The sequence below is a fragment of the Rhinoderma darwinii genome, chromosome 4, assembly GCF_050947455.1.
Source record: "Rhinoderma darwinii isolate aRhiDar2 chromosome 4, aRhiDar2.hap1, whole genome shotgun sequence".
Taxonomy (NCBI): Eukaryota; Metazoa; Chordata; class Amphibia; order Anura; family Rhinodermatidae; genus Rhinoderma; species Rhinoderma darwinii.
This window is the reverse complement of record NC_134690.1, coordinates 68953902-68968614: the sequence shown is the minus strand read 5'-3', so window position 1 is coordinate 68968614 and position 14713 is coordinate 68953902. Positions and strand designations below refer to the sequence as shown.

At 43.3% G+C, this 14713-nt stretch overlaps 1 protein-coding gene across 2 annotated transcripts in view; it reads right to left on the bottom strand.

Annotated features, from left to right (window-relative positions):
• PPP2R3A (protein phosphatase 2 regulatory subunit B''alpha) overlaps window positions 1-14713 on the bottom strand; it is a 79774-nt gene that overhangs the window by 8856 nt on the left and 56205 nt on the right. For both annotated transcript variants that reach the window (XM_075861175.1, XM_075861176.1), the window contains exons 2-7: window positions 11291-11557; window positions 10060-10163; window positions 7025-7127; window positions 6248-6322; window positions 4615-4701; window positions 3007-3163 (exon numbers count right to left, since the gene is read on the bottom strand). In XM_075861175.1, the coding sequence (XP_075717290.1) occupies window positions 3007-3163; window positions 4615-4701; window positions 6248-6322; window positions 7025-7127; window positions 10060-10163; window positions 11291-11557 (793 nt within the window). The remainder of the gene's footprint in view (window positions 1-3006; window positions 3164-4614; window positions 4702-6247; window positions 6323-7024; window positions 7128-10059; window positions 10164-11290; window positions 11558-14713) is intronic.

The following is a 14713-nucleotide window of genomic DNA, read 5'->3' as shown; positions in this document are numbered from 1 at the left end:
TATCTATATGTATAACCTGGACAAAAGATGTACAGCTCATGCCCCCCCCCCCCCACACACTGGATCCAACCAGCATTCCGTATTTAATCTTCATATTATATATATATAAAATTGTGGGGAAGCAGCACTCAATATAAAAGGATTCAATCACTAAAAATCTCACAGCAATGTTTCACCCTCTTTATGAAGGCGTTTTCAAGCATTACAAAATAGTGATCACAGGGTATAAATAGGGCGCGGATGTGGTCAAAAGTGGCCCCGATATACGCCAACATAGTTATGGCAGATTTGGAGGAGACGTCTATCTATGTATTCCACCGCTTCAACTTTGTGCTGAGGTGATGGCGATACATCGACAACGTCTTCCTTATCTGGACAGGAGATTTGCCTGCACTGGACGCATTTTTTGTTTTCCTTAACAATATTCATTTACATATAAAGTTTACGAGGGTAGTTTCGAGACAGAGCTTTCAATTTCTTGATACGAAGGTATTTATAGTCGGTGATAAACTCAGTACAGATTTATATGTAAAATCCACGGACCGCAACAATGTGTTGAAATATGATAGTCACCACCCGAGACCCATGGTACGATCATTACCATTTAGCCGGTTATTGACAGCATAGTAGAAGGATCCGATTGATCTGGAAAAAAGGCTAGAGGAGATGTAAAAAATTATACAGGGTCATCTGGAGAGGGTGAATAACTTGGATAGATAACCGGTACAACAGTCAGAAAGGGTTCATAAAACTAGACGACTTCCTATTATCTCTACCTACAATAAATGCAGTTAGAATGTAGCATTATTCATAATAAAAACATTGGCAGATCCTAGCTAACTATTATAGTTCTAGAACAGAGCTTCAGTCACCTTGAAGATCAGTTGGTAAAGGCAAATGCCAGTGATAATATGACCGGGATAGGAAAATCTGGTATGGGGCGTAGCGGTTGTTTCCCCTACTTGCCATGCGAGAGCTGCCCGTCAATGATAAACGGAGATTCGTTTACACACCCAGGTACTGGGGAATAATATAGAATCAAGTCTTTTTACACTTGCAAAAGCGAGTACGTGGTTTGTGTTACAACGTCCATGTAAATTACTTTAGGTTGGTGAAACGAGAACAGAATGTCGTCTTCGGTTAAATAACCTCAAGTCCAGTATAAAAACAAAAAAAATGCAAACTTCCAGTCCCACGACACTTTGTGGAAGTAGGCCACTCAATACAGCAGCTTAGATTTAGTATTATTGATCGTGTTTCTCCTCTAAAACGTGGGGGTAACAGGGATTTTCTCCTTAAACAACGTGAAACACACTGGATACACAAATTGGGATGATTAGACTATACGTTGAATGCGTTTAACTAAATTAACTAGAGGGGATCCTCTAGGATGTAGACATGCTGTAGCTTAAACATATATTGCAGCAATGGTCGTAAGGGGTTTTCCAATCATAGGTTCCCATGTACAATAGATTCTGCCTATGTCCCTCCCAAAATAGGGGTTCAAATTTTACAATGCTATTATACTTGATTGTATGTACAATAGTCCGGGATCCCGGAATGGCAGCCTCCTGTTGCAACAGTGGGGGTTATATAGTCCCATGGGTGCAGCGTGGCTTCCACTAGTGGAGATGCTTCGGACAAGGTTGTCGGATGTATCTTCCCTAGGGACAGTAGACATCTACAGTGAGACCCGGTTGCAATTTCAGCTCCTACATTATGGCTTTAACACAGATGCATATTCACATGGAATTGTACAGATTATGGGGCAGATTAAAGGTGGACAAAGTTCTGAAATGATTCATCTTCTACTGATTTTGTAACCTTCAAAAACTGTCATTTTAACGGGTGTGTGGACTTTTTATATCCACTGTATGCCTCCTTTTCTGACTGCATTAATGATACCAATGTCTTCTCTCTTTTTCGGAAGATTCCGAATCATACTTCAATTAGGATAATAAACGCAACAAAGATGGCGGTTATATATTCAGTGATGTGTAGAGGGCAAGCGCAAGACCTTTGTCTAGCAACAATAGAGATTAAACGATAGTATTTTGAGCATGTGTGAGATCTCTTTAGTCTCGAGTCAGTGATTGCGTTCCAACAATCTGGGGTCACATGGTGCGCTCGGTAGAATGACGGAGCTCTAGCGGGGCATGTGCAGTGCAAAGGCTGGGACGCCGATGTTGATCCACATTGTACGATGCGGTATCCATTAGTTCTGGTGTAGGGGTGAGTGCCAACTTGTTTTTCATTTTGGATTAAGGGAAACACGTTAGTAATTATGTATGTATTTATTACACTTTTAAGTTTATATGACAATGTGGTGGAATAATATGAATGTACAATACTTGATTCACTTTGCACTTTATGTACATCCATGATGCGATGGATCATTTTGACCTATATAGGTATTTGCACTGTAATTTTGAGATTTATATTGTTAATCACGTATGATGTGTAATGAGCTTCCGCTCCCTATTTATACCCGAAGATCACTATTTTGTAACGCTTGAAAATGTGTTCATAGAGGGGGTGAAACGTTGCTGTGAGATTTTTGGTGATTAAATCCTTTTATATTTATTTGAGTGCTGCTTCCCCGCAATTCTTTCTACTATCTACGAGGAGAGGTCACTCCTTTGAAGTCTCGCACCGACCGCGAGTTAGTTTGGCTACAGTGCTATAAATGTAATGGTCATTAATCTAAAGCCGGCTATAGAAGTATCCGATATGTTATGAGAGTTGCTGGATTAGCAGTCCGCTGTTTCCCATTACCTGATGGGTGCAATGTAGCTGCTTGGAAAGCACAGGGTTGTAAACGGCATGACAGAAAAAAAATCACTTCTGCAGTGAAACCATGCGCGCGCGCGCGCACACACACGCACACACGCACACACGCACACACACACACACTTCTTTAGTGAGAGGAGATGTAACCAGGTCAAGGGCGTTATGGATGACACAGCGCATGCAGTATATTAGCTATGCCTTTTTATACATGCTCACCATGGTCGTTGTATCTTGCCAGGTCTTTCTGGTCAATGTATAGGTCATGGTCAGTGTCCAGTTCCCAAAACTTGCAATAGATGACATAGAAATGTTCATAGGAGAAGTAGTCGGTCACCTGGTTAATGTCATCCTCTTCCTCCAACAGAGCCAACGTCTGCACAGCAGGAGATAATGATAATAAATATAATGGTAGAGCAACAGCCAAAATCCTTAAAGAAACTCATTTCTAAGTTAATAGAGTGGTATCTCCAATTTGTGACTCCTCTATTAGCCAGAGTGAGGAGGAGCAACTAAGAAGAGCGTCTCTCATATGCCCATGCATTACGCAGATAGCCCACTGATTTCAATGCGAACTGCGTAATGCTTCATTTCCCCTGTGGTGATGCTGCAGTATTCTCCCACAGAGTACAGATTATTGCTATCGATCTCCGTAGCGGAATATCCTGGGATCACCTCATTAGGGGACTATCCTAACAAAAAAGGGATTGTGCAAAGTGGACAACCCCTGTAAAGAGAAAATCATCAGTAAATAGGATTTGTCCTCTTGTGTCAAAGAGTTAGATTTTCTATTTAGAGGTGTTTATTTATACGTGTTTCTAAGAAATTAATATGCCATTTGTGTTCCTAAAGTGACTGTCACCCACATTTCCCAGACTGCTGAATGGCCTAGTAATGCAGTGGTATGGGAAAAGTAGAAGTATGTTTATGTAATTAGATTGATTTGCTATACAGTATTGTAGGAAAGCTGGGTAATAACTTCAAAGGAAGCTTTTCTCTAAAGACACAACCTAAAAGAGAAAGACAACTCTAGGACTTTTTTTAATGGTTATTTAAAGGGGTTTGCCAATCAGGGACATTTATGGCATATCCACAGGATATGCCATAAATGTCAGATAGATGTGGGACCCACCTCTGGGACCCGCACCTATCTCTAGAACGGGGCCCCCTAAACTCCGTTCTACCTTTCTTGGTTCCTGCTACCTCCCAGCCACTTCCTGACTAGACGGTCAGGAGTTACGAAGAAAGCTTAGCTCGCTGAGCGGTTTCCGTAACTCCAATAGAGGTGAATGGCAGTTATGGAAGCAGCGTAGCACGCGAGCTACACTGTTTCTGTAACTGCCATTCACTTCTATGGGAGTTATGGAAACAGTCCCTACTTTCTAAAACACTAGGGCACAGCGCTGATTATGCGCAGTGTCCAACTCCCTAACCTTCTTCAGTGGCTCGGAGGGCTGAGGAAAGGGAAAGCTGAAGACGCTCCAGTAAGGGAATGCAGGGAACACAGTGATCATAGAAAATTGTCAGTGAGAACTAGGTGATGTCTCTTTGCGGAATCTCACCACCCATTCCGCTGGGGATCCAGAAGAATGCAAGACTATGCCCATAAAAAAAAGTACTCTAAAAGGCATGGAAATAAAAACCTAAGGGCAGGGATGTGTCCAAGCTATAACTGCACTTAGGTCTGTTTTTGAGGTACTTCTATCAAGTTTAAGAAGGGTAATATTAGTCTCAATAACTCTTGTAATGTTTTCAGGAAACGGCCATCTGCGCCCTCTTATCCTTAGCCCTGGGAGTGTTGGCACCCACATATGAGGGGTCACCTACCTGTAGGAAGTTACTTCTGCGCAGTTCAGTAGATGTGATTCTGCCAGACCACGACCTGTTCACTGTGTAGAATATTCTCTGAATAACCTGCCGGTTAGAACAGCCATAATTACATTCATTGCTAATACGACTTTCATAACTTTTAACAGGACTTTTCTTCCATGGCAAACAAACAAAATGAATGGACGTTGAATTACATTAATTTCTTCCCTTCTCCTTAACTAGTAAATGACTCCAAAGTGTAGTATCTAGTTACTATGATGCCAAGTACAGTACAGCTACAGTAAAGTATCACATTCTGCGCAGCCCATTGGGTGGTGTAGTCCTACCACCCGCTTGACTATTCAGTCAGACTAAACTGCTGTTTCGGCTATAGCAAATTGTCGCTTGTAGCAATAATCTGCCGCTTTGTGAGACCTCTGAAGAATGTCATGTTGCCGACCGCTCACCTTAGAGCAGGGGTCTCAAGCACGCGGCCCGCATGCGGCCCCTGGGGCTGTCATCTGAGGCCAACGGGACACAGAGCCGCTAGTGCAGGCTCTGCTCCGGGACTCTGTGGAATCCCCTGACATCGCTGTCCACATATGGACAGTGTTGTCAGGATCTTCCCCAGAGCTGCAGTCCCAGGCAGATTCCTAGTATAGGCTCTGCTCCGTGACTCTGGGGAAGCCTCGGACATCGCTGTCCATACATCGACAGTGATGTCAGGAGCTTCCCCAGAGCTGGAGTCCCAGTGATGTCAGGAGCACAGCTGGAGTCCCAGGAAGAGCCTACTAGCGCTCTGCTTTTGACTCCAGCTCTGGGGTTGCCACTGACATCCATGTCCATATATGGACAGAGATGTTCAGAGCAGAGCTGGAATCCCAGGTTGAGTGCTAGAAGCGACTCTGCTCCGGGACTCCAGTTCTGGGCAAGCCCCTGACATCACTGTCCATATATGGACACTGATGTGTGTGTCTTCGCCAGAGTCCAACAGCAGAGGAATCCCCAGCCAAAGCGTCGGCAACACTCTGGCTGGGGATTCCACTCCTATGGAGCCATCTACGGAGGGCACCGCGGCAGCGGCTACAGAGGGCACCGCGGCAGCGGCTACAGAGGGCACCGCGGCAGCGGCTACAGAGGGCACCGCGGCAGCGGCTACAGAGGGCACCGCGGCAGCGGCTACAGAGGGCACCGCGGCAGCGGCTACAGAGGGCACCGCGGCAGCGGCTACAGAGGGCACCGCGGCAGCGGCTACAGAGGGCACCGCGGCAGCGGCTACAGAGGGCACCGCGGCAGCGGCTACAGAGGGCACCGCGGCAGCGGCTACAGAGGGCACCGCGGCAGCGGCTACAGAGGGCACCGCGGCAGCGGCTACAGAGGGCACCGCGGCAGCGGCTACAGAGGGCACCGCGGCAGCGGCTACAGAGGGCACCGCGGCAGCGGCTACAGAAGGCACCGCGGCAGCAGCTACAGAGGGCGGTGCGCTCAACTTCCCATTTTTTCTATATGTGGCTTACTTACCCGGCCGAATTTGAGACCCCTGCCTTAGAGTAATACTCTGCATACTACAAGATTACTATAGAGCAATGTAAGACATGGAACAGATTTTTTATATACAATATTAGACACCTTGAATACATGAAGCACATACCGTAGTTATGTACCGGGAGTGAAATTCAGGCGCTTCCTTCAGGAACGTCAATCCAGGATGTGTGTCCACTATGTCCTGCAAAAATAGAAAATGAATACTGTTAAACAAGCAGAGGACATTGAGTTCACAGAACGTAGAGCAAAGGTGCCCTAAACAAAAATGGCTGAGACCAACCAGAGGTAAACGAGACCAGTCCTGTACCAAACACACACCATAAAACATAAAAACTAGAGAACTCTTTACAGGCCAAGTGTCTCCATGGCAAAAGACTCCCTCCTCTTTACTGGTTTGCCTCTATGGCAAGAATGCCATTACTATAAGGGACTGTTATTGTCAGACTAGAATGTACATCTTTAAAATATAAAGGGTTTGTCAGGATTAGAAAAACATATCTGCTTTCTTCTAGAAACAGTACCACACCTGCCCATTTGCTGTGTCTGGTATAACAGAACAGCTCCACTGAAGTCAATGAGAATGAGAAGCAATACCAGGCACTGCCTGTGGCCAGGCGTAGCGCTATTTTTGGAAGAAATAGCGCCATGTTTTTTTCAATCCAGGACAACCCCTCTAAACTTAGAATTGAAACTCATTCAGCCTAATTCCCTAACCAATACAGTATATTATCCAGCTGTTAGTCTGGAAACCAGAGACACAAAGTGACTTCCCCAAGATCAAAAACAGTAGACAAAATTGGTGGGTCCAACGTTACTCTCCAACCACACAATTCCCAAAATGAAATCACAATGCTGGCTCTGATCAGGAGACGGACGTCCTCACCTGTAGGAGGGGGATGAAGTCCTCTTGTTCTAAATAGCTGCAGCTTGGTTTTGCTAAAAGGTTCATGAACTTAGAAGTGTCATCATGGCAGTTCTGTAGTAACCTGGAAGAGTTAAAATAATATATATTAGCCGGTCATCATAAGAAAATAAATTTTATAGTATTAAACACTTATATTAAAATTACTGTTCTGTTCAAAACGCCAGGTATGATAATAAACTACCTGAGGGTTAGAAGGCCACAAAGCCTGAGTGCAGCATACTATGAATCTAATCATTTCTGCTGTGAGGCTCCCTGGTTCTATAGATTTCCTCATTTGTGGCGCCATTTTTGGCTCCCCCAATAATGTCCTTGTTTCACCAGACTTGCTAGTGCTTCAAGGATGACCAGAGGGTGCAATAGGGGTTAGGAAGGACCCTACCGATCTATGTAAAGTAAGAGTATGCAAGAGGAGGAGTTAAAAAAAAAAAAAAGCTAAGTTATCCTTAAAAGGGAACTACACTCAGCCTGAACGATGCTTACTCACAATGGATGAGATTAATGCGGGCACACCGTATATAAGGTGTGCCACTCTCTGCCCAATGCAACATGTGCTAGATTGGCGTGGACCCAGTTGATAAATCTGGCGTTGACTAAAAACCTGTTAGTTACCGACACTTTTCGGAGTAGAAATAAGGGTAAAAAAACCAAAAAACCTTCAAGCCCAAGAGTCTCTGAAGCCTTGTCTACTAGTCCATTTTTCCTATGTGTCAGAACAAAGTGGCGCAGAGGGCTTTATAAATATGGTACTCTGACAGAACGCCATCTTTCTCTAAAGTATTTGACAACAGAAAAGTATTTTTCCTACAATATGTACAGGAAAAAATAATGTCTGGTCATTCAAAAGTCATTGTATTAGTGCTCTTCATTACTCCGTGTACCAACCCAGTTGTGCTCTTCACTGGTTCAACGACCTACAGTTCTCATGCTCCCTTATTACAGGCTTTCATTCAGATTACTCCTCCCTGTGCTGCACTCAGACTATGGAACGCATTCACAGCTTTAGGCCTTGTTCACATAGTGCAGATTAGCTGAAGATTTTGCATGTATTTTTCAAGCCAAAAACAGGAATGGAGCCTAAACAGAATATACAAAGGAAGGCCATATATATCTCCTCTCCTGGATACATGTCTGGGTTTGGCTTTACAAATGCATGCAGAATTTGCACCGTGTGAACAAGGCCTCAGAATGAACATCCATCCGTGAACACCACTTTGTAATTTTTAATCTAAATTGGTCCAAAATTCTGTGCGGATACATTTATTATTATATACGTAGCATTTAGGCTGGGTTCACACGAGCATGTTACGTCAGTAATGGACGGACGTATTTCGGCTGGAAGTCCCGGACCGAACACAGTGCAGGGAGCCGGGCTCCTAGCATCATAGTTATGTACGACGCTAGGAGTCACTGCCTCGCTGCGGGACAACTGTCCCGTACTGTAATCATGTTCAGTACGGGACAGTAATTCCACGGAGAGGCAGGGACTCCTAGCGTCGTACATAACTATGATGCTAGGAGCCCGGCTCCCTGCAGTGTGTTCGGTCCGGGACTTGCGGCCGAAATACGTTCCGTCCTTTACGGACGTAACATGCTCGTGTGAACCCAGCCTTAGAGTTCCATTTCTCTGATACAGGTCTACAAATCCCGTTCAGACATACAATTATGGCAGCTACTACTAAGGGGAGTTTGTGGTTTATACATTGAATTCAACTAACCCCTTCCCGCATAGCTCCGTAATAGAGCGGCGCAGGGATGGCACGGGCTCTGGAGCTGTACCCGCATCATCTGCAGAAGGGTGTCAGCTTTAACATACAGCTGAGACCCTTCTGTAACTCCGATCCAGACAGATTAACCCCTCAGATGCACCTAAGTGGTTTTAAAGAGGTGGGGGGCTAAAAACAACAATGCAAGAATAGCAGTTTTTTGTTCATTCCGCTTCCCCAAAATAGCAATAAAAAGTAATCAAAAAGTCGTACATACCCCAAAAGTCTATCAGTAAAAACTACAGGTTGTCCCGCAAAAGAGAAGCCCCCATAAAGCTACTTTGATGGAAAAATAAAAAATGTTATGGCTCTCGAACGTGGCAAGACAAAAGCAAATTATTTTGTAAAAAAAGTGTTTTTATTGTGCAAAAGCATTAAAACACACACAAAAAAACATAATATAATTTTGGTATCGCCGTTATCGCAACGACCTGCATAATAAAGTTATGTTATTCATACTGCATGGTAAACGCTGTGAAATCTCAAAAACCGAGGATGGAATTGCAGTTTTTCCCACCATTATACCACCCCACAAAATTTTTTATAAAAGTTATATAATACATTATATTTATCCAAAAATAGACAACTGACATTGAGGGGACAAAATAAGGAATAAATATTTTGAGTTTTTGGAATGCAGAGCTCAAAAACAGAAAAAATCCAAACTGGTCCATGACCTTAAGGGGTTAATAATAGCATGCAGTAAGCTCCTGCTCCCCCTAGTGGTGACTGCGGGCAGCCATCGTGATTAATTTCATTGTAGGTCTATGTAGGTAGATTCACTTAAGCTTGCATTGAAATCTCAGACCTTCGAATGATGTTTATGTCACATTATCACATTTGGATGAATAACAACCCATGGCCCACATGGAACCGGATCTATTTACTGATCTCTCCTTAGTCAATTCTGCTGTCCTTCATTTACTGCCCTCATTGCATCACTACACATTTTATATCAGCATTGGCACAGATACTGGCCGGGTAATCAGTTCACGCAGCTTTATGTCGCCCCCTCCCCCTTGTACATACCAGTGGCTGCGCCAAAGCACTTTATACCTATAGTATCGCTCCTCACATCCTCTTCAGACTGTAAACGAACGTCATTACCATCTCCTGTTGTCTCATTTTCTATTTGTTAATAATTATTTATCTTTTATGTTTAATGTTTCCTCTGTTTGTGAACAGCTGCAAAAAAAAATTGGCACTATATAAATAAAAGTTATTACTTACTTTCTCCACGTTGCAATGAATGAATGCACGGACACGACTCCAGTCCTCTCTCCACCTGCCGCATTAAACAGGGCAGCCTTCCAGTACAATGGACAGCCACATACCTAAAGAACAAGTGGTTTATGTATATTCAGTATGCAATACCCACATCTGGAAGAGAAGTCACCTTGCAATGGTGACATATATACTGCTCTGATTCCCCTACACTTGTTCCCATTCTTATATTTTGGGTCCAATGGACATATTTTCCTTAAAGGGGTTATCCCACCAAAACAACTCATCACCTATCAACAGGACAGGTGATAAGTGTTTTATGGCTGTGGGTCACGCCAATGGGACCCCCACTGTTTAAGAGAACAGGGGTCCCAGGTCGCATGCGCGCTGCAGCTCCATTCTGCTCTATAGTACAGCAGGGTGATAGACTCCGCTATCTCCAGCAGTCCAATAGAGACTCCAAAAATAGAATATTAAATATATCATGTACTTTACGGATTTATTATATGCATATAGCCATCTGTATCCCTGCTACAACACTGGTCAGATCCCGCTGGGTAGGGTGATCACATGACATGCAGAAAATCTCCCTGTGCAAAACTGACCGCTACAAGAGGTCAGGAGGTGGAATACCTCTACATACGCGACTGATTCATCTCATCCAGCTGAAATATTGCACTGTGCAAACCCAGCTTAAAAGGGTTGTGCAGGATTAGAAAAACATGGCTCCTTCCTCCAGAACAGCGCTACACTCATCCAGACGATTTGTCTGGTATTGCAGCTCCGCTCCATTGAAATGAATGCGGCTGAGCTGCAATAACACACACAGCCTGTGTACAGGTGTGGCACTGTTTTCTGGAAAAAAGCAGCAACGTTTTTCTAATCTTGTACAACCCCTTTAATTCAGTATAGTTGTCACTTCAGTCTAGGTAATCGTTACAATATAATGGTAGAACAGACTTAAAATACAAAAACAAAACCACAAGACCATTTTCCCCCCATTTCTGTAAAGTTTTCAGTACAATGACATAGTAGGAAAAATGAGGAGAATCCATCAAATTGATTCACTAAGATTATCGTGAGGTCCCTGATATTCACGCCATTACCAGCTTATTAGTACATAATCTGTATAAAACATTTCAATCCATTAGAAAAGTCCATTCTGTAATACGTTTATCCATTTTGGCAAATTCCTTTAGAGACAAAATCTTTAACTTTCCCATAAATTCTGAATTACCTTGGCAATCTTCCCCATCTCGTAGATGTCTGCCTTTTCATCCTCTATACTAGAGAATGCCGCTTCAATCTTGGAGATGGAGTCGTCATTGTTGGTGGTAGGGTTGGGCAGCCCCCTTGGGAAGTAAAATCGTGGAATGTTTATGGACACGGAAGGGGCAACGGTGACTTTGTGGGCAGGAGGTGGCGAGGCTGGGCGAGGAATTACAGGAGCAATGACAGGGGCAGGAGGAGGGGTCCCCGGCTTCTTCTCTTGTTTGTATTGAATCTGAAAGGTAAGATATAGGAGATCAGATTATTCAGAATACCGAAATATAAACCTCTGTTCTCATACATCATTGCTATTAATTTGTGTACTGTTCAGTATAAAGTGGACAGAACAGACGTTACCAGCAAGCGGTAGTCTGGGGCTGACCTAAGGCACTGCACAGGCGGTGGTATACATGGTATTATACAACATACATACCGATTACCTTAATAAACTATCTAACAATTAAAACCAATACAAAAAGATTTGGTGGTATAAAAATTTGCCCACGGCCTTTATTAAAAGGTATAACATACCAAATATTGCTTTATTATAACATAACATGTAAACCAAAACTAACATACTGAGGTTAGCCATAAGCTCAAGCCAACCAGTCACCATATGTCCATTCGTGTTTATGAGCAACTAACCCCCATTGTAATAAAAAGCCGTGACAATATAAATAAATAAGCAGAGAGGGAGAGTGGGGAAATTCTTTAACACCGCGCTGAGGTCTGACCAAGAACACCGCGCATTACACATTTATAGGTTTACGTTATTTACCAATAAACCACTGTCACCACCAAGGGGAAAACTGCCCCAGCAACAGAGACGACATTGGTCTACTTCTGGCCCAATGACCGTTGTCACTAGGCAGCTGTGCATTTTACCCTCTATTTTGGCGGGAAAAATCTTCCCACCAAAATATCCCAGAGGAGAGACCCTAATGTTGAAAATCCCATAAGTCTCCCTCCGGCGGGTCCGGGTTTTAGTAGTCCCCTACACGGTAAGACTTAGGCCTTCATCATACAGTGTGCATTTGCTGCACATTTTGCATTTTATGCCAAAACCAAAATTGGATCCAGGGTTCTATTTAGGTTCTGTTCCTGGGTTTGGCTTAAAAAATAATTGCAAAATCTGCACTGTGTGAACAAGACCTTATACAGTTAAAAGTACAAGAAAAACATGGTGAATTTATTTAAGGAAGAAACACTGCGTTGGTGGAAATCAATACTAGGATTTCAACTGCAAGATGAAGTAGTGTGGCTAAATACAGAAGTAGCAGAGCTAAATATGTCATTCAACTTTTTAGGACTGCATCATGATAAGTCTTGCTTTTAAAATAATGCAGCAGATTTTCGGACTAATGCACACGGGTGTATTACGGCTCTGTACAATCTCTGGATTGTAGGGAGCCATAATACGGCATCCATAGACTTCATACGTATTCTGTATAAATCCAACTGAATAAAAATCCTGAAATGCTCCATCAGATACCCTGTTACAAAGATTACAGATCATTGCTTCTAGGTGACAATGATTCCGTAATATGTCGCTGTGCTGAGCAGCACATGGAGTGCCTACGGCTCTGTAGTACGTGAACCACAAGAACGCCACGTGCAAACCTCTGCACCTGGGTCATTGAAGTGATGTCAGCAATTTTTGTTTTACTGATTTCACAGATACATAACGGACGATGGTTTATTAATCACTTATTATTTTTAACTTTGCCTTTTTCAAAAAAACTTCTTACATATCATAGTGAAATGTCAGAAGTTTTGATCGGTGGAGGTCCGAGCACTGAGACCCCCAACAATGGCTAAAACGAAGCAGCAGAAGAGCTTGGGCGAGCACTGAGCCGCTTAGTTTCTGATCGGCTTTTCTCGGAAATCCGAGCAGTTGGTATAAGGGTTTAGAGACTTTCTATGGAGCCCGTACACCATACACTCGGCTTTCCGAGAAAAGACGATCATAAACAAAGTGGCTCGAGCGCTTCTGACGCTTCGTTTTAGCGATCGGTGGGGGTCTCAGTGCTCGCACCCGCACTGATCAAAACTCCCGACATGTCATTGACACGTCAGAAGTTTTCTGAAAGTTTAGTTACCCATTAAGCTCTTCCCTACTAGGGCACAGCTATTCCCAATGTCTGCAGCTTAATTCCATTGCCTTTCGGCCTGTCTGAGGTATGAAAGCTAGCTCCTGTCACATCAGAGCCTGAAGCTGTTCTCCTGCCCACCTTACTTTATACTGCAGTAGCTTCTGCGAAAGCGGATTTTAAATATAGCAAGGCTAGAATGATTATAAACTACAATCAACTAAATTACCAGTGAGAAAAAGAAGATTATCCGGTAACTGTTACACATGGCCTGACCCAAAGGAGACTTAAAAGGGGGTAGCGGGGGATGGAGATCTGCTTTAAGCAGATGTTGACTTCAACACTTCTTTACTCCTGCAGAAACGGATACCAGACATTGCATATGTCGTGTAATGGAACTGGGTCGGGGGTCCCAAGAATCGGACAGAACTCAGCGGACATGATTATATGAACGACCGTATCCTAGGCAGAGGAACAAATTGCTCTACCAGCATAAGGCAGGGTTCACACTATGCGTTTTTAGCATGCGTTTTTTTTTTGATGAACTTTCATCGAGAGGGTTTATATACCAAAACAAAAGAAAAATCCATGCTACAAACACAACGCAACAAATACGCAGTGAACCCAGCCTTGTATTGTTACCGAGTATTAAAGAAAGGGAGTACCTATAAATTGGTTGTCTACACGGGCTGAAGGTGGGATATCAATACCGCTCATCTGTCCACTTGGAATTAACAACATATTCACAAAAGCCTGAGGACCCAACGCATACCATGTGATTTCGTTAAATAAAAAGGAGGACGACCCCACAAAGTGCTGGGAGAACTTGTATGAATTTGCTCTACTTTGGTCCCATTCATACACATGTGGAAGTGCTTATATATTCAAGTGAGGGGAGTTTTCAGCATTTTTTTTCCTAAATGAAAAAAATTTAAGAAATAAAAAGCAGATCAATCTTCTCTAGACCAGGACAAACCCTTAACACCAACATATTGGGCTCTCAGAGATGGTGCGCTGGCTACTACTCCATTGCTAGAAGAGTGACCCCACAACATTCCAGTTTGAAATAATTTAATGATTCTGTAAGACTATGAGAGTTGTGGTTGGAGGTGGACACTTCCAACTTGACCCAAAATTACTGTTTGGGGGGTCATGTCTGCATAAACCACATGCCGTTTAATACTTCTTTTAAAGACTCTGTTCAAGGAAATGTTCCTAGGACTGCTTGTATGGAAAAACTGCATGGAAACAGTAATCTGGTATGACAATCACTAGTTTTCTCTTTTTCTGTAATGTGCCTA